Source organism: Bufo bufo, chromosome 4 (genome assembly GCF_905171765.1).
Source record: "Bufo bufo chromosome 4, aBufBuf1.1, whole genome shotgun sequence".
Lineage (NCBI taxonomy): Eukaryota > Metazoa > Chordata > Amphibia > Anura > Bufonidae > Bufo > Bufo bufo.
Window position 1 is genome coordinate 28,576,480 of NC_053392.1, and position 26,631 is coordinate 28,603,110.

A 26,631-nucleotide genomic window follows, 5' to 3' on the forward strand; every position below is an offset into this window, starting at 1 on the left:
CCACGACTGTGTATGGCTGATATCGCATATTCTCCTGTTACACGGCTACAGCCTCTACTATGTATAATCTGACATTCTCTTTTTACACTGCTGCAGCCTCTACTGTGTATGACCGAGATCTCATGTTCTCCAGTTACACTGCAGCCTCTACTGTGTATGACCGAGATCTCATGTTCTCCTGTTATAATGCTGCAGCCTCTACTGTGTATGACCGAGATCTCATGTTCTCCAGTTACACTGCAGCCTCTACTGTGTATGACCGAGATCTCATGTTCTCCTGTTATAATGCTGCAGCCTCTACTGTGTATGACCGAGATCTCATGTTCTCCTGTTATAATGCTACAGCCTCTACTGTGTATGACCGAGATCTCATGTTCTCCTGTTATAATACTGCAGCCTCTACTGTGTATGACCGAGATCTCATGTTCTCCTGTTATAATACTGCAGCCTCTACTGTGTATGACTGAGATCTCATGTTCTCCTGTTATAATACTGCAACCTCTACTGTGTATGGCCGAGATCTGACGTTCTCTTTTAACACTGCTGCAGCCTCTACTGTGTATGACCGAGATCTCATGTTCTCCTGTTATAATGCTGCAGCCTCTACTGTGTATGACTGAGATCTCATGTTATTCTGTTATAATGCTACAGACTACTGTGTATGGCTGAGATCTGACGTTCTCTTTTAACACTGCTGCAGCCTCTACTGTGTATGACCGAGATCTCATGTTCTCCTGTTACACTGCTTCTGTAGCCACGACTGTGTATGGCTGATATCGCATATTCTCCTGTTACACGGCTACAGCCTCTACTATGTATAATCTGACATTCTCTTTTTACACTGCTGCAGCCTCTACTGTGTATGACCGAGATCTCATGTTCTCCAGTTACACTGCAGCCTCTACTGTGTATGACCGAGATCTCATGTTCTCCTGTTATAATGCTGCAGCCTCTACTGTGTATGACTGAGATCTCATGTTCTCCTGTTATACTGCTACAGCCTCTACTGTGTATGACCGAGATCTCATGTTCTCCTGTTATAATGCTGCAGCCTCTACTGTGTATGACCGAGATCTCATGTTCTCCTGTTATAATGCTGCAGACTCTACTGTGTATGACTGAGATCTCATGTTCTCCTGTTATAATACTGCAACCTCTACTGTGTATGGCCGAGATCTGACGTTCTCTTTTAACACTGCTGCAGCCTCTACTGTGTATGACCGAGATCTCACGTTCTCCTGTTACACTGCTGCAGCCTTTATTGTGTATGGACAAGATCTCCTGTTACACTGCTGCATTGGGGTTCCAATTGCTGTCCACTTCGAGGTATTTAAGCCACTATTCCCATGGGAGGCAGTGCAGTAGGTTCTAGTTAGCTACTTTCATGCAAAGGTGTGCTAAATTCTTGCACCGAACTGTTTCCAGATTTGATCCTTCGGTACCTGTCTTCTGCCTGCCCCTCCTGAAGTTCTTACCCTGTATTGCACACCCTGATCTTTAGGCTTAGTGGATTGCTCGTATTCTGCCTGCCTTGACCTTGGCTTGTCACTGACTACAGTGTTGCCTGATCGCTCACTGCTCTGCAGTGGTGTCTCTTGACCACTGTGGGTTAGATGTCACTAAACAGAGGCAACTCCGAGAGTTAAAGGCCTGGTGGTTCCCCTGCTGTGCAGTTCAGATCCTTGTACAGGGGCTAAAGGGTGAAGACCAGGAAGGGGGGGAAATTAGGAAACACCCTTAGGTCTCATGCACATGGCTGTTGCCGTATTGTGGCCCGCATACAGCGGGTCTGCAATACACGGGCATCAGCCGTGTGCACCCAGTATCACAGATGCGGACCCATACACTTGAATGGGTCCGCAATCTGGGAGATGCGGTGTGGAACGGAAGCACTACGCAGTGCTTCCGTGGTGTTTCTGTCCGTGCCTCCGCACAGCAAAAAAAAAAAAAAAAATAGAACATGTTCTTTTTTTTTTTTTTTTTTTTTTTCAGTGCGCACAGATCACAGACCCAGTCAAGTTGAATGGGTCTTGTTCCGTCCCGGCCGCCGCATGGATGTTGCCCGTGCATTGGGTACCGCAAATGGCCGAACAATGGCCGTGTGCATGAGTTTTGCGGTACAGTGGGATCCCTATTTGCATCCGTATCACCCTACACTGAACAGTTTCATAAATTAGCTATGCTCTCTAATACTACAAACTTAGGTCTCATGCACACGGCCGCTGGCCGTGTGCACCCCCATCACGGATGCGGACCCATTCACTTGAATGGGTCCGCAATTCCGAAACGGAAAACCGGAAGCACTACGGAGTGCTTCCATGGTGTTTCTTTCCGTGGTTCCGCACCGCAAAAAAATATATGACATGTCATATTTTTTCACGGTGCGGACATACCACGGACCCATTCAAGCTGAATGGGTCCAGCCCGCTGCACGGATGGTGCCCGTGCATTTGCATAGAACGGTCGCATGAGGCCCGTAGGCACATCCGTTGCTCCGTTCAGTGGTCCGCCCAAAAAATATAACCTCTCCTATTCTTGCGGACAAGAATAGGCAGTTATATTAATGGCTGTCCGTGCTGTTACGCAAATTGCGGAACGCACACGGACGCCATCCGTGTTTTGCGGACTGCAAAACACACAACAGTCGTGTGATGAGGCCTTATACTGTCAACCAAATAGCCCAGTTAGGCCTCTTTCACACGGGCATCGCGTGTGAGGGCCCGGACAAAATGCGAGTGCATTGCGGGAAAATGCACGATTTTTCTGCGCGAGTGCAAAGCGTTTTAATGCGCTTTGCACGCGCGTGAGAAAATTTGAATGTTTGGTACCCAGACCCGAACCTCTTCACAGAAGTTTGGATTTGGGATCGGTGTTGTGTAGATTTTATTATTTTGTTATAAGGGAAAATAATAGCATTCTTAATACAGAATGCATAGTACAATAGGGCTGGAGGGGTTAAAAAAAATAAACAAATTTAACTCACCCCATCTACTTGATCGCGTAGCGGATCTCCTCTTCTTTCTACTTTCTTCAGGACCTGGCTAAAGGACCTTTGATGACATCACATGGTCCATCACCATGGTATTGGACCATGTGATGAGCGCAGTGACATCACCACAGGTCCTTCTCATCAAAAAAGAAAGAAGACACGCAGGCTGAGCGTTCAAGTGGATTAAGGTGAGTTTATTAATTGTTTTTAATTTTTTAACCCCTCCATCACTATTTTACTAAGCATTCTGTATTATGAATGCTATTATTTTCCCTTATAACCATGTTATAAGGGAAAATAATAAAGATCGGGTCCCCATTCCGATAGTCTCCTAGCAACCATGCGTGAAAATCGCACCGCATCCGCACTTGCTTGAGGATGCTTGCGATTTTCACGCAGCCCCATTCACTTCTATGGGACCTGCGTTACGTGAAAAACAATATAGAGCTTGCTGCAATTTTCACGCAACGTACAAGTGATGCGGGAAAAATCACTGCTCATGTGCACAGCCCCATTGAAGTGAATGGGTCCCGCACGGAATTGTCGCCCATGTGAAAGGGGCCTTAATAGCTCACCTGCTCTAATTACAGCAAAAGTGCCTCCCTTTCCATCAGTAGTAACCCGGCTTCCTGGACTATGGCCTACTCTTTGATTTACAGTTGCAAGAAAAATGATCCCTTCCCGATTATCTGGATTTCTGGTTGATTACCAATAAAGTGTGGTCCGATTGTTAACAAGTCACAATTCTAGACAAATACAATGTAAATAAACTAATAGCACGTAAACAGTGGTACAGTTCACACCTGCAGGACCCTGCCATTTTCCACCAAGCTGACTCTAATTTTGCAAATCTCACGTCCCTTTATGTGATAACTTTGGAATGCTTATTCAAGCCCTTGAGATTGTTTTTGTGACACATTGTACTTTATGTTAGTGGTAAATTTGAGTCTATCTTTTATCTTTATTTATAAAATAAATCCAAAATTTGCAACAATTTTTTTTTTTGAAAAATAGTTAATAATCCCCATATTTTTTCTTTATGCAGGCATTATTTTGTAAATGTCATTTTATATATATTTTTTAGGACATTGGAAGTCTTGGAATTTGAGAGGCAATTTTTCAAGAAGATTTCCAAAACCAAATTTTTAAAGGACCAATTCAGTTCCGAAGTGACGTTGAGGGGCTTAACATAACAGAAACCACCCATAAATGATCCCATTTTAGAAAGTACACCCGTCAAATTATTTAAAACCTTACAAACTTTTTTTTTTTTAACCCTTTATATGGTTGCCCAGAATAAAAGCAAAACAGAGATGAAATTTCTAAATGTCACTTTTTTTTTTGCAGTTTTCCATTTTTCATCCATCTTTCCTGAAACATTGCAAGCGTAAACAGCAAAACCTTAATATGTATTACCCTGATTCTGCAGTTTACAGAAAGACCCCATATGCGGTTCTGACCTGCTGTATGGGCACAACACAGGGCTCAGAAGGGAAGAAGCGTCATAAGACTTTTGGGTGGCAGATTTAGCTGAAATGTTTTGAGGGTGCCATGTCATATTTGAAGAGACACAGAGGTAACCCTACAATGGAAACCCCAGAAAGTGAACCTATTTGGGAAATTACACCCTTCCAAGTGAAAATTTAAAATTTTTCACAGATATGCCATCTCAGTACCCAATATGTTGTGCCCAGCGTGTTCCAATGTGAAAAACAAGCCCTCTAATTATTGTGCCGTGCTTCCTGGTTTTATAAACACCCTACATGTTGCCCTAATCTTTTTGCCAGGGCTCAGGAGTAATTTGAGGCCCAATGTGGTGATTTACGTATCTTGTGCTGACAACTGTAGAGGCTCTAGGGTGAAATAATAAAGGGAACCCCGAGAAGTGATGCCGTTTTGGAAACTCTGCCCATCAAGATACTGAGGGGTGAAGATTTTGATCCCACAGGCCACAGCAGGTAGCTGTACAAAATGAAAATGGCATGTTTTCCACAGATACGGCATAGAAATGCCATAAATGTGGATGTACACCGCTGTTCTGGGTGCAGCTTTTGGTTAATGCAGCGCCAAATTTGATGGATTGGTTTACGGGCGCCATGTTGCTATTGAACGGCCTCTGGGTACATTTTCTGACAACACTATGTTTTTTCTCGACGGGACTGTGTGAGGGCTTATTTTTTGCGGGATGAATTGTCATCATTGGTTCTATTTTGGGGTACAACTTTTTGATCACTTATTTCTCTTTTTGGGAAGCAGGATAAAGAAATGGCAGCAGTTCTGTCTCTTTATTTTATTACATTTTACACATTTACACATTTTTTGTAGTATGAGGTGACGTTTTCATTGATACTATTGTGGGGTACATACAACTTTTTGATCTCTTGATATTATGCTTTTTGTGATTTTTACAGCGTTTTTTTTTTACAGCGTTTACTAATAATATATATATTTTTTGACTAGTCAATAGTGTGTGTGTGGCGGGAGTTGCGCTTTTTATCTTTGTCCGACTATGATACTTCTACTTTTGGGGGTCTATTCCCTGTTCCACTGCATTGGAACTGTCAGTTTCATAGATAGTTCTCCTGAGACACATCCTGGGTGCTGGGCCTCATAGGCTTCCGTAGCTGGTAGGCACCACAGCCTTTATTAGGCTAGGGCTACATTGTGACATGTCGTGCGACATTTATTGCACTGACAGTTATTGGTGTCGCATTTTGACTGGCGACATGCCACAAGTTACAGTGCGACACCATAGAAATCCTGACTTGGCGTCTCACAGTTAAGCCAGTACTCTCCGTTTCTGCACTGATGAGGGGCAATCAGCCTGAAACAGCTGTCTGCAGATGAGATGCTGGTTTATTTAATATCCGAGTCATGTCTCAAGGCCTGTTTAGAGGGTCGAACATTGACTTATAGGATAGCTGCCTTACATCTGGTGGCATCAGAGGAGGAGCTTGCTAAGAACGCATTTGCATCCTTTCTTTCTAGTAAACAAAGCCTGGTTACTAACCAATCTGTTCTTCTCAAGAAAGACTGGTTAACATCAGTCATGCCTTGATGCAAATTTTCAGAAGACATGTCCGAGAGATGAAAGAAGCTGCAAAAGCTTCCGAAACTCTGAACACAAATGGTGATCATCGAAGGACACCATGAGAGCAGGCTCTGCTGTCCATAATAAACACTATAGCCAATCATCTCAAGGTTGCCCAGAGACCACCTAGATGTTCCACAATGCTTCTGGGAATATGTTCTATGGCCATTGAGACAAAGGTGAAAGTTTTTAGCATAAATGAACACCAACACTAAAACCTCATCCCGACTGTGAAGCATGGTGGAGGGGGCATCAAGGTTTAGGAATGCTTTGCTGCCTTGGATCTATATGCCTTACATTGAGGGAATTATGAATTGTAAGGTTTATGAAAATCATTTCAGAAAAAAGGATCTAAGGGCAGCGTCCATGACCCCAAGCTGAATAGAAACTGCTTGATGCAATAAGACAATTAACCAAAGCACACAAGCAAATCAACTTAAGAACGGCAGAGAAAGAAGAGTATTTGTATTTTGGAATGACCGAGTCAGAATCCTGACCTGAACCCCATGGAGATATAGTGACATGATACCAAGACGACTATGCACACAAGGACTCTACACATATGGAGGGCGGAATGGTCCAAAAGTGCTCCTCATTGCTGTGCAGGATGCTTTTGGAGATGGTGACTACTGCAATTGGGATGAACAAGACATAAAATTCCAGAGTTCAGTTACTGAATGAATCCATAAAAGACATGAGCGGTACAGCTGTGTGTTATTAGTGTAGTTACATTGGGTTTGTCTAGGACTGGGACTTGGATAACAATCAGAGCACATTTTATACAATGCAGGAATCCAGGTCAGTCCAAAGAGAACATGCGAGGCACCAATATCTGCAAACCAGGTTCTTCAGCGTCTTCTGGCTCATTGCCAAGTTTATTAAAATGCACTGGATGATATAAGACGAGCTGTGAAGACATCGCAGCGCTGGAGGCGCACAAGACCTGACACATATTTAATGACAAAAATGAAAAAAAAAAGGCCAAAACCGAGGTTCAGTCGTATCCACAGTGGGACAAATGTGACTAATCTGAGCGAAGGGACAAGGTGGAAGTTCACAGGAAAAGGACAAAAACCTTCCCCAAATGTCAGTCACCACAAAATAAAGAAAAAGCTCCACAGTCGTCACCATCTCATAAGACTTCTAGAGGAAGACCTCTGCACGTTACATACATATTCCCACCAGTCACTCCAGCGGCCGGCTCCTGAACTGACCCTGAAACTCAATCACACAACTCAGGGATGGGGGGAGGCATGTGTCCGATCCTAAAATATCCGCACCAGTCATTATCCTGGTCCCCATAGCAGGTGAGATACCACCCACAGACTCAGACGGGGGGGAGGGGAGGGAAGCCGATGATAAAGTCTTTGTAGGTCCCGCTCTAGTGAGTGGAGATCATGGCGACCGCCCAGTCCTTAATGGCCAATGTCGTGTTCTGCAGGAACCTCCAGGAGGATTGGGTGACGTTGGTCAGGTGCGCCCTCGTGCAGTCCCACGTCACCTTCCCGCTGCACAGGGAAAAACAGAAACGTTATATATAAATTGCCATAAAGGACACGTTCAACCGCTGTGGGCTTACCCCTTTCACAGTCAGACACTCTGTGATTTTGCACACATGGTAGTTTAACAGTCCTACCAATAATTTTTACTGTTTTTTCTGCACAGAGCTTTTATTACATTTTATAGTTTTTTTTGTCTTATTTGAGGAAAACTGTGCAGAAAATATTTTTAAAAAGTCACTTTTTTTCCTTATTTATAGCTCCTTATTCTTTAATCTTTTGCTGACCACCGCTTCACTTTATGTGTCATGGGGGGGGTAAGCTCTTAACCAAAACACAACATAGAAAAGTATTGGGTTACATTGCAATGGACCAGTGCCCCGTAGCGCTGCATACTGGTGTGACCCGCTGTCATTACACCGCTGCAGTCACAGCAAGTCCGCCCAAGGCCAGCAGAAGCGCTCGGTACAGCAATCCACTGCATGCAAATGCCGGCAGGGGAGTGCTATTGTTGAAGTGAGCGCCCCCTGCTGGCTGTAAAATGTACCGAGAGCCCGCAGGCTGTGCCTTAAAGGGGTTGTCTCATCATGGACAATGGGGGCATATCGCTAGGATATGCCCCCATTGTCTTATAGGTGCGGATCCCAGCGTATAGAGAACAGAGTCCCGCAAGTGAAAGCGTGCGCACTGAGCATGGCCAGCCGCCCTCCATTTCATTCATTAATTTTCTATGGGGCCAGCTAAAAGAAACAAAAAAAAAATAAAAATGTAGAAATCTCTTGAAATCTTAGATAGAAAAAAAATTGATAAGGAAAAATTACATCAAATACATGTACTGTAGATGGCGCAGAAATGTATTAGTTGTTGGCAGATAGGCCCATCACTAAAACTGAAAAACTGGCCTGGTAAGGAAGGGGGTAATTAAGAGGTTAAAGGCAAAATCCTATTATTATTGCATTGTACTTAATTTGAGCTAAAAATAATTTTTTCAATTGGTATTTATTAAAAATATGGAGCCTTTTTTCTGTACAGAGCCAAGATGCTGTAGTAGCAGCCTCTGTATTTAAAGGGAGTCTGTCACCACAATTTGCCCTTATAGACCACTTACATAGCAGAAGGAAAGGAATGCCATACGGTTTTTGGAAGGCATATTTTGCTGGACTGTTTTTTTTTTTTTGACACCATGTCCCATTTGAAGCCCCCTGATGCACCCCTAGAGTAGAAACTCCAAAAAAGTGACCCCAGTTTAGAAACTACGGGATAGGGTGCCAGTATTGTTGGTACTAGTTTAGGGTACATATGATTTTTTGTTGCTCTATATTACACTTTTTGTGAGGCAAGGTAACAAGAAATAGCTGTTTTGGCACCGTTTTTATTTTTTGTCATTTACAACATTCACCTGACAGGTTAGATCATGTGGTAATTTTATAGAGCAGGTTGTCACTGACGCGGCGATACCTAATATGTATACTTTTTTTTATTTATGTAAGTTTTACACAATGATTTCATTTTTGAAGCAAAAAAATAATAATCATGTTTTAGTGTTTCAATAGTCTGAGAGACATAATTTTTTCAGTTTTGGTTAGGGTATGATTTTTGCGGGATGAGATGACTGTTTTATTGGCACTATGTTGGGGTGCATATGACTTTTTGATCGCTTGCTATTACACTTTTTGTGATGTAAGGTGACAAAAAATTGGGGAAAATTATGTTTTTGTTTATTTTTACTTGAAACTTAAACTTTTCTGGGGGAAAACTTTATTTTTTCAACTTTTTTTTTCACTTTATTTTTTGTCCCACTTTGGGACTTAAACTTTGGGGGTCTAATCCTTTACAATGCATTCCAATACTTCTGTATTGGAATGCATTGGCTGTATGAGTAATACTGTGTGTATTACTCATACAGATTCCGGGGGCTGGATCTCACAGGCTCTTCACCGGAAGGCAGCGCATATGCCTCAGGAAGGAATTGCGCTGCCTTCAATGCCATCGGGTCCCCCCCACAGCCGCATGGGGACCCGATGGCACCACCGCACCAGGTAAAAGCCGTGAACCACAGGTCTGAATTGACCTGCGGTTTGCGGCGATCACCGACATGGGGGGTGCCTACTCAATGATTTGAGAAATACACAGGGCGTACGGGTACGCCCTGTGTCCTTAAGTACCAGGACATAAGGGCGCCCTGTGTCCTGAAGAGGTTAAGTATGCAAATCTGACCCCAAAATTAATTCAAGTGAGTTTTCTATTTTGCAGTCATTTTGATTTATATTATGTATAGTTTTGCATAAATGGGGCGATAATGGCAATGGTTTCAGTTAACATGGGCGTTTTAATACCTTTTTATTTGTATTTTATTATACATTTTTTAGTTGTTTCTTTTTAAGCACATGTCCCCCAAGAGGTTATTAAAAGACCTTGAGGGGGCACAATTTTTTTCTTCATGTTTTGCACTTTTCCACTGTTTAAGGACATTCAGTTACAGTGGAAAACACTGTACACAGAGCTGATCAGGGTCTGCTAAGATCCGGCATCTCAGGTCTGCCCGAGACACCTAGCAATCACGTGATCGCCGGGTCCAACACAGGAGGTGACAGCTGCTTCCTCTGTTCACTGCACAGCAACCAGAAGGCGGCAGTAGCAGTAATAGACCACTTGCCTTATCCTCGGGTTCCCCGGCTGTGACCTGACTGATGCCAAGCGCCGTATATGTACAGATCCTGGTCATTATCAGGTTGAAGAGGTTTTCTTGGATTTAAATATTAATGACCTATCCTCTGGATCTGATTGGTGCGGCCTGATTCCCAGCACCCCCTCCGATCAGGTGCTTAAAGGGCACACAGCACGTATCAGTGGCAGTGGTTGGTGTTATGGTTTAATCCTATTCACTTCAATGGACATGATGTGAACAAAGGCCCACGGGACCCATGGCCATGACGCCACAGGCTACAGAGCTCGACCACAGAACTGCAGCCCCTTCCAACAGCAGACCACCAAGGGTGCCAGGAGTCAGACCTCCACAATCAGATACTGATGGAAAAGTCCTATTTTCAGGATAGCTCAACTACAGAAGAGCCCCCACAAGATAAGAATCCTGATGCAATGTTGTGTCATCCATAGTGAAATGACATCTGAGACGACCATTGGTCACCGCAGTCACATCAGGTGGATGACACATCGTCACGCCAGGATCTAAATAATAGAGTAACAGGAAGAGTTAGTTTGCCAACCCCCTCTAACCAGGAATTGATCTCTGAGAGGCAGAGGTGAATACAGGTAATGCGGGGGCAGGGTTACGTACCTGCAAGAGTCCACATACTGCTGCCACGTCCTCTGGAGGGTGGCCTCACAATACTGCACCGCGGGCAGGACGTAATTGTGGTAGAGAAGGACAAGAAGTTCTCTCAGGTACTCGAGCAGCTGGAAGACGGAGTCAGGGATCCGGGACTGGAGCTGTCAGGACAATGGCCAGGGGTTACACATACACACCATGAACAGCCCCCTTATCCCATTTTTTCATGGCTAGTAAGCAATAAGGCGGGCTAATTGTGTAGTGCGAGTCGTTACGGACGCAGGATACTAAATATGTGAAGGGGGTTTTTTCAGTGGAAAAGGGTGTATTTTTCAACTTTATTTAGCTATTATCTTAACCACTTATTAGTCGCACAAGAGGACTCTGACGTGATCCTTTGATGGCTTCTATAATACACTGTACTACTTATGTAGTACAGTGTATTATACTGTAAGTACTATACTAATAGAGACTACCACTGGCATACAATGAGGAAGAATTTGGACGGCACTCCAAGACAATGTATGCAGAAAGTAGGCGCACACAATGTGGTGCTGGGGACATACCAACTCCCAAATCAAATTCCATAGAAAAAAAGGAGGAGGCAGCACGCGGCCCTGATGATCAAACAGTGAGGGTCTTTTGTGGTAAATCCAGAGGATGCAACATTTCAGCTACAGACAAGCTTGAAAAAGGCTCATCGATAGCCGAACCACCGCATCTACTGGACTGATCGCTGGATTAAAAGTTCTTCACTTCACGCCTGCTGTGCTGCTGCCTTCTTCTCTTTTTATAGTCTAACACTGCAGGCACACCTGGGGGGGCCTTCATTAGGCCCCCAGCTGCCATGCAAAGACATTGGCAACCTGCGATCTCACTCACTGGGTGCCGATACCCGTCAGAGGGAGATCCCTGCCTCTAAACCACTTAGATACTGCCGTTGCTACTGACCGCAGCATCTAAGGTGTTAAACTGCCCGGACGGTTATTCATGAATATCTGCTCTCCCTGCCCACCTGCTGACTGACAGGCGCCTACCTAGTTTTCTCCCTTTCTCTCTAGGAGAGAACTGCCAATCATCAGCAGGTGGCCGGGGAGAGCAGGAGATTAGGAATAACCAGGACTCTTCTCAGGTAGATGTGACTCTTCTCCAGGCCTGGGCTGCAATGACTATGATGCTGGTTCTCGGCAACCACTTACTTTTAGCTGATGTGTGACACACCGCTGACATCTGCATTTCTGTCCCTACTTCATACTGCCCTCAGTGAGGTCAGCATAAAGTTGATGACGGGTTCCCTTTAAAGGGCTATTGATGATCTATGGCGCCGCCGCTTTCTCTGGAGTTGCCCTTTAACTTTGCTCATATCCACTCTCCTTACCCACTCAATAAACCACGGCAGATTGTCACTCAGGTACGTCAGCTGTGTGGAACATTTCTGTGAGACCAGTAGAAATCCATCCCGACTCTTCTCCCATAACAGCTCCAGAACTGGTCCCAGCACCTCCACTGCCCGAGAGTAATATACCGGCACATTGCGTTCTAACCAGCTGTGGAGTGATGTCACAGGGGTGGTCGTTAGGTCCAGGGGACACGTGGGGAGGTCATTGTGCAGGGTTGTAGGGAGCTCACCTGTGACAATGCTGAAGAGCGTAGGAGCCGGTGGTCCACGTCTGCTGGGCGAGGGTCATGAGCCCCGTGTGCTGCAGCACGCCGGCCGTGGAGGAGGCTGAAATCATTAAGACACCGGTTGTTCATTAAGGCACCATTATCTCCCCTCGGAAGTTGTACAGCTGCAGTGTCGTGCCATTATGACCAGCACAATTATGGCACAGATTCTACAGAACAGACCCAGGTCCGCAGCTTCTCTCTAATGAAACTGGACTCCACCACTACGTCTGCCCGGCAGAACATCACTGACCTTCAAAAGAGCCGTGTGTCCGAACGTCATGGATCACAAAGCCGGATGTGAACATGAGGGCGACCAGGAAAATCCGGAACCAGGGAAATCCTTGCCTCTTCATCTTCTTCAGGACAGCCTGGAGGAAATGACACCACGATCAATGCATAATTAAAACTGGACCGGTGAGCGCAGCTCTGGAGTATAATACAGGATGTAACTCAGGATCAGTACAGGATAAGTAATGTATGTACACAGTGACTGCACCAGCAGAATAGTGAGTGCAGCTCTGGAGTATAATACAGGATGTAACTCAGGATCAGTACAGGATAAGTAATGTAATGTATGTACACAGTGACTGCACCAGCAGAATAGTGAGTGCAGCTCTGGAGTATAATACAGGATGTAACTCAGGATCAGTACAGGATAAGTAATGTAATGTATGTACACAGTGACTGCACCAGCAGAATAGTGAGTGCAGCTCTGGAGTATAATACAGGATGTAACTCAGGATCAGTACAGGATAAGTAATGTATGTACACAGTGACTGCACCAGCAGAATAGTGAGTGCAGCTGAGTATTTTGACCACATCATCCTCTTTATGCATGTTGTCTTACTCCAAGCTGTATAGACTCGAAAGCCTACTACCAATTAAGCATATTAGGTGATGTGCATCTCTGTAATGAGAAGGGGTGTGGTCTAATGACATCAACACCCTATATTAGGTGTGCATAATTATTAGGCAACTTCCTTTCCTTTGGCAAAATGGGTCAAAAGAAGGACTTGACAGGCTCAGAAAAGTCTAAAATAGTGAGATATCTTGCAGAGGGATGCAGCACTCTTAAAATTGCAAAGCTTCTGAAGCGTGATCATCGAACAATCAAGCGTTTCATTCAAAATAGTCAACAGGGTCGCAAGAAGCGTGTGGAAAAACCAAGGCGCAAAATAACTGCCCATGAACTGAGAAAAGTCAAGCGTGCAGCTGCCAAGATGCCACTTGCCACCAGTTTGGCCATATTTCAGAGCTGCAACATCACTGGAGTGCCCAAAAGCACAAGGTGTGCAATACTCAGAGACATGGCCAAGGTAAGAAAGGCTGAAAGACGACCACCACTGAACAAGACACACAAGCTGAAACGTCAAGACTGGGCCAAGAAATATCTCAAGACTGATTTTTCTAAGGTTTTATGGACTGATGAAAAGAGAGTGAGTCTTGATGGGCCAGATGGATGGGCCCGTGGCTGGATTGGTAAAGGGCAGAGAGCTCCAGTCCGACTCAGACACCAGCAAGGTGGAGGTGGAGTACTGGTTTGGGCTGGTATCATCAAAGATGAGCTTGTGGGGCCTTTTCGGGTTGAGGATGGAGTCAAGCTCAACTCCCAGTCCTACTGCCAGTTTCTGGAAGACACCTTCTTCAAGCAGTGGTACAGGAAGAAGTCTGCATCCTTCAAGAAAAACATGATTTTCATGCAGGACAATGCTCCATCACACGCGTCCAAGTACTCCACAGCGTGGCTGGCAAGAAAGGGTATAAAAGAAGAAAATCTAATGACATGGCCTCCTTGTTCACCTGATCTGAACCCCATTGAGAACCTGTGGTCCATCATCAAATGTGAGATTTACAAGGAGGGAAAACAGTACACCTCTCTGAACAGTGTCTGGGAGGCTGTGGTTGCTGCTGCACGCAATGTTGATGGTGAACAGATCAAAACACTGACAGAATCCATGGATGGCAGGCTTTTGAGTGTCCTTGCAAAGAAAGGTGGCTATATTGGTCACTGATTTGTTTTTGTTTTGTTTTTGAATGTCAGAAATGTATATTTGTGAATGTTGAGATGTTATATTGGTTTCACTGGTAAAAATAAATAATTGAAATGGGTATATATTTGTTTTTTGTTAAGTTGCCTAATAATTATGCACAGTAATAGTCACCTGCACACACAGATTTCCCCCTAAAATAGCTAAAACTAAAAACAAACTAAAAACTACTTCCAAAAATATTCCGCTTTGATATTAATGAGTTTTTTGGGTTCATTGAGAACATGGTTGTTGTTCAATAATAAAATTAATCCTCAAAAATACAACTTGCCTAATAATTCTGCACTCCCTGTATACACACACATATATACATACACACACACACACACACACACACACATACACACTAAAAGTAGCATTGTTAGGGTGACATGGGCTTCTGAGATTCCACTTAGTTAGATGGTAATACCACCATTCCTTAGAAGCAGCACCCTCTCCCCAGCACCCTCTTGCTGGCAGGGCGGGTTCCTGACTTGGTACAGAAGGTATCTCTCAGCTACAATGCATTGTACACTCCTACTGAGGGTCTCTGACCGGTGGCAGAGGACTTGGGTGATGAATGTCACAGAGGGAAGCGGTGGGGATAGGAGCTGATAGGTCGTGTGGCACCCTGCGCCCTCACCTTACACGCAGACTCACACTGCGCAATCTCCCTTGAATTTGGTGATTTTTTAGAGAATTCTTCATTGGTCACACGGAATGACTGTGCCGTCTCCCTCACCGACTTCCTCATCTAAAAGACAGGAAAAAAACGCCAGATGATTAACCCTTCATGACCAGGTCAGTTTTATCTATTACGTTGGTGTATACTGTTTGTTCTTGTCGTGATCTCTGCTTGATCCTGGTGAATTAGGAACATTTTTGAATGACCCCGCCCCCCCCCCAGCCAGGTCCCCACTAAGTTTCTGAATACAAAGCAAGGGTTAACTCACCAGTTTAGAAGTTGTGCCCCAGGATTTGACCAGATCCTGCAGGAGCAAACTGAAAGACAAGATGGTGGGGCAGGAGGTCACAGACAATCTGATAATATGTTCAATCTCATGGGGTGCGGGGCTGGGGGTCTCGGTGCCCAAAAATCTTGTGTGGAGAAACTGATAAAGGTCGTCTTATAAAAGGTTCATCTGCTCACTGACACCAAGGGTCCAGGGAAAGCTGGGTGATCCCCATGGGAACTAGAACCACAGGTCTCCGTTGGGTGGAGCAGCGACCCCGACAGACAGGTCTCTATAGGGCGGAGCAGTGATCCGGGCTGTGCTGTATATCAGACACGGACAGGTCTCTATAGGGCGGAGCAGTGATCCGGGCTGTGCTGTATATCAGACACGGACAGGTCTCTATAGGGCGGAGCAGTGATCCGGGCTGTGCTGTATATCAGACACGGACAGGTCTCTATAGGGCGGAGCAGTGATCCGGGCTGTGCTGTATATCAGACACGGACAGGTCTCTATAGGGCGGAGCAGTGATCCGGGCTGTGCTTTATATCAGACACGGACAGGTCTCTATAGGGCGGAGCAGTGATCCGGGCTGTGCTTTATATCAGACACGGACAGGTCTCTATAGGGCGGAGCAGTGATCCAGGCTGTGCTGTATATCAGACACGGACAGGTCTCTATAGGGCGGAGCAGTGATCCGGGCTGTGCTGTATATCAGACATGGACAGGTCTCTATAGGGCGGAGCAGTGATCCGGGCTGTGCTGTATATCAGACACGGACAGGTCTCTATAGGGTGGAGCAGTGATCCAGGCTGTGCTGTATATCAGACACTGACAGGTCTCTATAGGGTGGAGCAGTGATCCGGGCTGTGCTGTATATCAGACACGGACAGGTCTCTATAGGGCGGAGCAGTGATCCGGGCTGTGCTGTATATCAGACACGGACAGGTCTCTATAGGGCGGAGCAGTGATCCGGGCTGTGCTGTATATCAGACACGGACAGGTCTCTATAGGGCGGAGCAGTGATCCGGGCTGTGCTGTATATCAGACACGGACAGGTCTCTATAGGGCGGAGCAGTGATCCGGGCTGTGCTGTATATCAGACACGGACAGGTCTCTATATGGTGGAGCAGTGATCCGGGCTGTGCTGTATATCAGACACGGACAGGTCTCTATAGGGTGGAGCAGTGATCCAGGCTGTGCTGTATATCAGACACTGACAGGTCTCTATAGGGTGGAGCAGTGATCCGGGCTGTGCTGTATATCAGACACTGACAGGTCTCTATAGGGCGGAGCAGTGATCCGAGCTGTGCTGTATATCAGACACTGACAGGTCTCTATAGGGCGGAGCAGTGATCCGAGCTGTGCTGTATATCAGACACGGACAGGTCTCTATAGGGTGGAGCAGTGATCCGGGCTGTGCTGTATATCAGACACGGACAGGTCTCTATAGGGTGGAGCAGTGATCCAGGCTGTGCTGTATATCAGACACGGACAGGTCTCTATAGGGTGGAGCAGTGATCCGGGCTGTGCTGTATATCAGACACGGACAGGTCTCTATAGGGCGGAGCAGTGATCCGGGCTGTGCTGTATATCAGACACGGACAGGTCTCTATAGGGCGGAGCAGTGATCCGGGCTGTGCTGTATATCAGACACGGACAGGTCTCTATAGGGTGGAGCAGTGATCCGGGCTGTGCTGTATATCAGACACGGACAGGTCTCTATAGGGTGGAGCAGTGATCCAGGCTGTGCTGTATATCAGACACTGACAGGTCTCTATAGGGTGGAGCAGTGATCCGGGCTGTGCTGTATATCAGACACGGACAGGTCTCTATAGGGCGGAGCAGTGATCCGGGCTGTGCTGTATATCAGACACGGACAGGTCTCTATAGGGCGGAGCAGTGATCCGGGCTGTGCTGTATATCAGACACGGACAGGTCTCTATAGGGCGGAGCAGTGATCCGGGCTGTGCTGTATATCAGACACGGACAGGTCTCTATAGGGCGGAGCAGTGATCCGGGCTGTGCTGTATATCAGACACGGACAGGTCTCTATAGGGCGGAGCAGTGATCCGGGCTGTGCTTTATATCAGACACGGACAGGTCTCTATAGGGCGGAGCAGTGATCCGGGCTGTGCTGTATATCAGACACGGACAGGTCTCTATAGGGCGGAGCAGTGATCCGGGCTGTGCTGTATATCAGACACGGACAGGTCTCTATAGGGCGGAGCAGTGATCCGGGCTGTGCTGTATATCAGACACGGACAGGTCTCTATAGGGCGGAGCAGTGATCCGGGCTGTGCTGTATATCAGACACGGACAGGTCTCTATAGGGCGGAGCAGTGATCCAGGCTGTGCTGTATATCAGACACGGACAGGTCTCTATAGGGCGGAGCAGTGATCCGGGCTGTGCTGTATATCAGACACGGACAGGTCTCTATAGGGTGGAGCAGTGATCCGGGCTGTGCTGTATATCAGACACGGACAGGTCTCTATAGGGCGGAGCAGTGATCCAGGCTGTGCTGTATATCAGACACGGACAGGTCTCTATAGGGCGGAGCAGTGATCCGGGCTGTGCTGTATATCAGACATGGACAGGTCTCTATAGGGCGGAGCAGTGATCCGGGCTGTGCTGTATATCAGACACGGACAGGTCTCTATAGGGTGGAGCAGTGATCCGGGCTGTGCTGTATATCAGACACGGACAGGTCTCTATAGGGCGGAGCAGTGATCCGGGCTGTGCTGTATATCAGACACGGACAGGTCTCTATAGGGCGGAGCAGTGATCCGGGCTGTGCTGTATATCAGACACGGACAGGTCTCTATAGGGCGGAGCAGTGATCCGGGCTGTGCTTTATATCAGACACGGACAGGTCTCTATAGGGCGGAGCAGTGATCCGGGCTGTGCTGTATATCAGACACGGACAGGTCTCTATAGGGCGGAGCAGTGATCCGGGCTGTGCTGTATATCAGACACGGACAGGTCTCTATAGGGCGGAGCAGTGATCCGGGCTGTGCTGTATATCAGACACGGACAGGTCTCTATAGGGCGGAGCAGTGATCCGGGCTGTGCTGTATATCAGACACGGACAGGTCTCTATAGGGCGGAGCAGTGATCCAGGCTGTGCTGTATATCAGACACGGACAGGTCTCTATAGGGCGGAGCAGTGATCCGGGCTGTGCTGTATATCAGACACGGACAGGTCTCTATAGGGTGGAGCAGTGATCCGGGCTGTGCTGTATATCAGACACGGACAGGTCTCTATAGGGCGGAGCAGTGATCCAGGCTGTGCTGTATATCAGACACGGACAGGTCTCTATAGGGCGGAGCAGTGATCCGGGCTGTGCTGTATATCAGACATGGACAGGTCTCTATAGGGCGGAGCAGTGATCCGGGCTGTGCTGTATATCAGACACGGACAGGTCTCTATAGGGTGGAGCAGTGATCCGGGCTGTGCTGTATATCAGACACGGACAGGTCTCTATAGGGTGGAGCAGTGACCGGGATGAGATTGCTATCAGACATGGACAGGTCTCCATTGGGTGGAGCAGTGATCCGGGCTGTGCTGTATATCAGACACGGACAGGTCTCTATAGGGTGGAGCAGTGATCCGGGCTGTGCTGTATATCAGACACGGACAGGTCTCTATAGGGTGGAGCAGTGATCCGGGCTGTGCTGTATATCAGACACGGACAGGTCTCTATAGGGTGGAGCAGTGATCCGGGCTGTGCTGTATATCAGACACGGACAGGTCTCTATAGGGTGGAGCAGTGATCCGGGCTGTGCTGTATATCAGACACGGACAGGTCTCTATATGGTGGAGCAGTGATCCGGGCTGTGCTGTATATCAGACACGGACAGGTCTCTATAGGGTGGAGCAGTGATCCGGGCTGTGCTGTATATCAGACACGGACAGGTCTCTATAGGGTGGAGCAGTGATCCGGGCTGTGCTGTATATCAGACACGGACAGGTCTCTATAGGGTGGAGCAGTGATCCGGGCTGTGCTGTATATCAGACACGGACAGGTCTCTATAGGGTGGAGCAGTGATCCGGGCTGTGCTGTATATCAGACACGGACAGGTCTCTATAGGGTGGAGCAGTGATCCGGGCTGTGCTGTATATCAGACACGGACAGGTCTCTATAGGGTGGAGCAGTGACCGGGATGAGATTGCTATCAGACATGGACAGGTCTCCACAGGGTGGAGCAGTGACCGGGATGAGGTTGATATGTGGTGTGGACAGGTCTCTACAGGGTGGAGCACTCCTATCAGCAGTGGCGGACACTTACCTGGACTGTGTCAGGTGCTTGGTGTAGAGCTGCCTCCAGACGCTGAAGCTGAGTGGGTCCAGGTTCAGACATTGGTAGAGACTGTGGAGAAGCTGTAGAATAAACACAGGAGCTGCGGTCAGTGCTGCGCTCACCCTGCGCACCGCTCTGCGGGGGTGGGGTTCCAGCTGCTCACCTCTTTCTTCATGACGGGGGGGCAGTTCGGGGTGGCTCTGGACAGGAAGGAAGGGAAGTAAGTGTGCAGGGTGCTCTCGGGGGTCGCTCCAAACGCCAGAACCTTCAGCCTGGGAAACAAGTCTCGAAGATGCTCCTGCTGGCTGGAACATAAGAACAAGCAGCACGTTAACTGCCACGTGACTCAACAGCGCCCCCGGTGGTGGGGGGACCCTAGCGTGCTGACTGCACACAGAAATCACTGCTCTGATTCTGAACGCCATGTCTTCCAATTAGAAGATATTCTACTGATAACTGTAGCACGATATAAAGAGAGGTGCAGGGTGACGCCCGCAGTCCCTACGTCGTCCTCGTACCTGGCAGACAGCGAGTTGTTCGGCATAAAGGCGAAGTCCAGGAGCGGGAAGAATTCCTTGGCTCCAATCATACCGAATCCTTTGGTCAGATTAGAGTGCATCCTAGAAGAGGAAACGACCAGATATCACAGCTATTAGCGCTAGCACCGAGCAGCCAGCAGGTGGCGGCAGAGGACTCACAGCAGGAGACGGTCTAGGTAGGATATGGCGAAGGGCGAGAGCGACTTGATCCCCAGGACCGGGAGCATGAGGCCGAGCCACACTGCAAGCATAAGAAAGAAGCCGGCGTGAATCCAGAGCGCGGGGCCGCCAGGGGGGTGCTGCACCCCAAAAAAAGAGTCCTGTGCACCCACCTTTCAGACCCTCTGTTAAGTCAGCGTACCCTGCCTGTCCCACAGCCCACATCATGGCGAGGCACCACGCCGGCTTGTTCTGCTGAGCCCGCAGCATGTCCAGGTACTGAGGAGAGAGAGGGTTAAAGGGGTCTTCAGTGAATACAGCTTAAAGGGAAACTCCGGCAGACACACAATCATCCCCACAGCCCTGGTGCCATGATGCCTCACTCAGGGATCACACCGACCAGAAGATACTGAGAACCCGAGCAGGAGGCTGGAGAGCAGATCTAAGGCCCAGGAGAGGCGGCAGCAGCAGCCACTGTATGGAGGAGTGCAGTCAGCGGCCCAGACCCATCCCACCTGATACAAGGCAGGGGGGCCTCACCCAATAATCACGTAGAAACTAGAGATGAGCGAACTTCTGTTTTAAGTTCGGCGTCTAAAGTTCGGCTTCCGGTTAGCGGAGGATCCTGATATGGATTCCGAATTCCGTTGTGGTCCGTGGTAGCGGAATCAATAATGGTCATTATTGATTCCGCTACCACGGACCACAACGGAATTCGGAATCCATTACGGGATCCTCCACTAACCGGAAGCCGAACTTTAGACGCCGAACTTAAAACAGAAGTTCGCTCATCTCTAGTAGAAACCTCTGCATTTCAGGATTTCTACTTGCTGTCAGTGAATGGAAACCTGTACAAACCTATATACAAATGAGGTTTGTTACAGCCCGCGCAACACTTGGTGAACAGAAGACAACAGCGGCACAAATGTCCTGAGGATTCGTTACAGTGTAGCAGACTGTTTAATGCACACAGGATTGACTAGACTGGAAACAACTGTAACAAACCCTCGGCTGTGACCGTCATTAGGTTTCTACAGGTTTTCAATCGCCCTACCAATGAATGAGAGCAGATAGCCCTCTGCCCCTCCAGTACCGCCCTGCCCCTCCCGTACCGCCCCGCACTGTTACCTTCTTTAGATTTGCGGTGACGATTTTGGGCTTGTCCAGCAGAACCGCCTGGATACAGATCCGGTAGCCGTGGACGGACACAGCTAAAAAGAGAAGTAAGGGGGGAGAGAGCACGCCACACGCGTGTCAGTCTACATTAACCGCTTCATCACCGGGCCATTTTCTGCCATTTATTTTTCCGCTCACATGGCCGTATGAGGGCTAGCTTTTTGCGAGACAAGTTGCACTTTCTAATGCGACCAGTTACTATTATATAGGAAGTAGTGGGGAGCGGGAAATAAAAATTCCAAATGGAGTTGAATTGGAAAAAAATGTAAATAAAATCAATTCCACAATAGTTTATGGATATTGTTTTTACGGCGTTCCCTATGCGGTAAAATCAACCTGTTCCCTTCATTCTCGATTACGACAATACCACAGTTATATAGTTTTTCTTGTGTTTCAATAATGAAATTTTTTTTGAAAAAAAGTTCTCTCGTCTTTACCATATTCTGACCCCATAACATTTTTTGATTTATGTCCACTGAGCTCTGTGTGGGGGCTCATTTTCTGTGGGATGAGCTGTAGTTTTTATTGCTAACATTGTGTTTTCTTCACACCCCCCTCCCCCCAAGGGGACCCCAACATGCACTCATTAGATTGCCATATATATTATTCAGTAATGGATTTTTATCCATTACGGAATATAAAACCCAGTGCTGCCACCTGCAGGCCGGCATTGGAATACACCAGTAATAGGCCTAGAAGGTTTGTACGGGCTGTGGCCTACTACTTACTAAGGAATGCCCTTCCCTGACCTCAGCCAAGCAAGGTGTTCCTGCTTCCTTTTACCTTTCCGATGCCGCGGTTAAATTTGACTACTGCATTGAAGGGGTTAAAAGTGTGCGATTAGCAGCATCACAGGGGGTAGGGAATTGGTTGGACTCCGCCCTCCCTACTACCACCCCCTTCGTGGTTAAACAATTTACACCCCGATACAAGATAAAAAAAAATGTTCAACCTGGCGCTCAGTGACTTCACTAGTAACACTGCTTTTATGGAGGCCTACTCCAGTCACATCCAGAGCTGCATTCACAATACACACCATGCTCTGTGGTGGACGATGCAGTGACGTCGAACAGTCTGACGAGATCATAACACGACATCTCGCACGGAGGTTTCCCGTTGACAGCTCTGGATGTGACTGGTGGAGCGAGGTGCTTGGGCCGTTACCTGTGGGTTTATCCAGCTCCTGCAGCATGGAGAACATGCAGTGGTCCACAAACATCTCCTGCAGCTCTGGCGCCTTCACCAGCACAGAGCGGATGATGCCGCGCAGCTCCTTGTTCGCCAGGCAGTAGGGGTAATCTGTGCGGAGAGAACGCAGGGTGACACACCGCACAACAAATGCTGCTCCACCTGTACAGCGCTGACGAGACACGAGGTCGGTGACCACCACGAGGGGCACACGTCTGGGTGACAACCTCTGGCAGCCATGTTTGTTATGTGACAACACCGCCTCCCCTAGTCACATGACTGACCGTGAGACTGGTGGCTCGGCACCGGCTCGTTCTTGGGGGTCTGCAGCTTGTCGTTCAGGTAGCCGGCCAGGTCCTTCACCCAGATCTGGGGGTTCCCCGGGAACATGGTCTGACTCGTCTCCATCGTCCTCTGAAACTCGGCCAGGTCCAGCTGGAAAGAGAGGAACGGCTTACAGGGGCCTGACTCGCCACGGCTTCTACTCCGCTCACATCCAGAGCTGCAGTCACAGTTACTTGGTCAATGGTCAGTCCGCTAAACACATCACCCCTAACATCAGCAGGGATCCCATGATGCACTGCACCCCCCTGCAACGCATCTCTACAGCAGCCTACAGAACGGAACCTGCAGCTCTGGGTGTGACTGGAGTATTATACATGATGTTACAGCAGGATTGTGACTGCAGCTCTGGAAGTAACCAGAGTAAAATACATGATGTAAAAGCAGGACTGTGAATGCAGCTTTAGATGTGACTGGAGTATATCACAATGTAACAGCGGGATTGTGAATGCAGCTCTAGATGTAACAGGAGTATAAGACATGATGCAATAGTATGAGTATGACTGTAGCTTTGGATGTGACTGGAGTATGACACATGATACACTCACCGCCCGCACAGCCTCCTCCAGTGTGGCATGCTTCCTGGGAGAAGACGGGGCGCCCCCCCCAGAAGACGTCTTCTTGGAGCTCTTGCTGGTACTCGGCTGCTGCGGCTTCTTCTGGTTCTGGGGCTCCGCGGCGCTGCGCGGAGGAACCTGCTCCTTGTTCTGCTTCTTCAGGATCTTCTCGAAGCCCTGCTCATAGACGGTGGGCTTTATGAGGACTGCAAGACACAAAAGACGTGAGGGGAGACGCCTGTGTAACCCCTCGTGCAAGGAGGGAAAGTGTGCGACAAGTCATCGAGACGTCTCCTCCACAGTGACCCCCCCCCCCCCACAGACGTCTCCTCCACAGTGACCCCTCCCACCACCACCACGCAGACGTCTCCTCCACAGTGACCCCCCCCCCACCACCACGCAGACGTCTCCTCCACAGTGACCCCCCCCCCCACCACCACGCAGACGTCTCCTCCACAGTGACCCCTCCCACCACCACGCAGACGTCTCCTCCACAGTGACCCCCCCCACCACCACGCAGACGTCTCCTCCACAGTGACCCCCCCCCACCACCACGCAGACGTCTCCTCCACAGTGCCCCCCCCCACCACCACGCAGACGTCTCCTCCACAGTGACCCCCCCCCCCCACCACGCAGACGTCTCCTCCACAGTGACCCCCCCCCACCACCACGCAGACGTCTCCTCCACAGTGACCCCCCCCACCACCACGCAGACGTCTCCTCCACAGTGACCCCCCCCACCACCACGCAGACGTCTCCTCCACAGTGACCCCCCCCCCCCACCACCACGCAGACATCTCCTCCACAGTGACCCCCCCACCACAGACGTCTCCTCCAGTGACCCCCCCACCAGACAGACGTCTCCTCCACAGTGACCCCCCCACCAGACAGACGTCTCCTCCACAGTGACCCCCCCACAGCAGAGTTGACCCACCACTCTCATCATATTGTGGTCTCCAACTACAACTCCCAGCCATTCATTTATGACAGAATGCTGAGCCTTGTAGTCCAAGTAGCAACAAAACTGGTGTGTGATATTCCAGAACTAGGAGTCCCACCAGCCTCCTGTCAGCACCTGATGAGGGTTGTAGTCCAGTAAACCTGCCTGGCCGGGTGTCGTGTCCCGGAGCATGCTGGGATCTGTAGTGCACTCACCCCCCGCCGTGCTGGCGGCCGGCAGCAGGTTGTTCTCCCCCAGCGCCCTTCTCCGGTCCCCGTTCTTCTTGTTCTTGCCCACCACTTTCCATTTGCCGTCACCGGCTCCTCCAGAAGCCATGTCTGCTCTCACCACTCACGGCCCGGCGTCACTTCCGGTAAACTGGAGGCTCCTAGCCCCGCCTCTTCCCTGTCCTGGTGACGTCTTTCGCTCTGATTGGCCGAGCCGCCGGCGGCGGAGTTTGACGTCACTCTTCGCCACGTCCTTGTTCTTTAGGGTAACGTCAGTCTAGAGACTGCTGAAGGGGGGAGGGGCGCGTCACGTGACACAGCGGTTGCCTGGAGCCCAGCTGCTCCTCCAGGAGGCGTCATGTGGCTGCTAGGACCAGTTCACACTGTCTCCAAAAAACGCCTTAAAGGGGCTTCCCATTCATGTCAATAGGTAGCAGCACTTAATTTTTATCCAAAAACCGCAACCTGAAAACGCAGTTTTATATTTGAAGGGGTATTCCCGTCCCAGACAGTGGGGGCATATCGCAGTAGTGAATGGGAGCGCACCGCGCTTGCGCAGACATTTCTGTGAAGCCGACGGAAAGAGGCTATTTGTGGCGGCCCCATAGAAGTGAATGGGGGGCGGCTGCGCATGATACTATATGTTATATCATTAGTTGTATTAGGGCACATGAATTATGTAGATTAGTGATATATTCAAAATTTTTATGTCTTTTCCCGATTTAAATCTTGACAACTCTGAATAACTACTTTATGGGGTCAGTTGAGGCCTTCCTATAGAGATTACTTTCGTGGCCGGCACCACACTTTCTATAATACGAGTATTATTATATTTCTCTGTATCTATCAGTGTGAGCGATCAGGCCGCGTCCACACTTCAGCCTCCTCAGAGATCAGGTATAATGGAACGATTTCCTCCTCTTCTGTGTTTCTGGCTCACATTAAGGGTCCATTCACACGTCCGTGGTGTATTCCGGATCCGCAATACCCCCGTAGAAATGCCTATTCTTGTCCGCAATTGCGGACAAGAATAGGACATGCTCTATTTTTTTCCGGAGCTGTGGACCGGAAGATCGGAGCCGTGCTCCGGAAATGCGGATGTGGAGAGCACATAGTGTGCTCTCCACATCCATTCAGTCCCCATAGAGAATGAATGGGTCCGCACCCATTATGCACAATTGCGGAATGGGTGCGCACAACACTTGTGGACGTGTGAATGGAGCCTTATTCCACAAGACATATCCGTATGGAGACCCGATCATTATTATTTCCCCTTATAACATGGTTATAAGGGAAAATAATAGCATTCTGAATACAGAATGCATAGTAAAATAGGGCTGGAGGGGTTAATTTTTTTAAAAATAAAAAGGTAACTCACCTTAATCGACTTGATCACGGAGCCGGCATCTCTTCTGTCTTCTTCTTTGCTGTGTACAGGAAAATGACCTGAGGTGACGTCACTCCGGTCATCACATGGTCCGTCACATGATCTTTTACCATGGTGATGGATCATGTGATGGACCATGTGATGAGCGGAGTGTCGTCACCACAGGTCCTTTTCCTGTACACAGCAAAGAAGACAGAAGAGATGCCGGCTGCGTGAGCAAGTAGATTAAGGTGAGTTAAATTATTTTTTCTTTTTTTTTAACCCCTCCAGCGCTTTTGTACTATGCATTCTGTATTC

General features: G+C 48.3%; 1 protein-coding gene across 1 annotated transcript; it reads right to left on the reverse strand.

Annotated features, from left to right (window-relative positions):
• Positions 1–6,527: 6,527 nt before the first annotated feature.
• TMEM214 (transmembrane protein 214) lies at positions 6,528–25,104 on the reverse strand. Its single transcript, XM_040427007.1, has 17 exons — positions 24,936–25,104; positions 23,772–23,986; positions 23,166–23,316; positions 22,858–22,992; positions 21,646–21,728; positions 20,691–20,796; positions 20,518–20,599; positions 20,338–20,439; positions 19,983–20,124; positions 19,808–19,899; positions 15,517–15,565; positions 15,207–15,317; positions 12,787–12,904; positions 12,498–12,594; positions 12,247–12,415; positions 10,878–11,029; positions 6,528–7,588 (listed from the first exon to the last, which is right to left on the reverse strand). The coding sequence occupies exons 1-17, from the start codon at positions 25,054–25,056 to the stop codon at positions 7,462–7,464; spliced, it is 2,052 nt and encodes a 683-aa protein (XP_040282941.1). The 5' UTR covers positions 25,057–25,104; the 3' UTR covers positions 6,528–7,461.
• Positions 25,105–26,631: the final 1,527 nt, after the last annotated feature.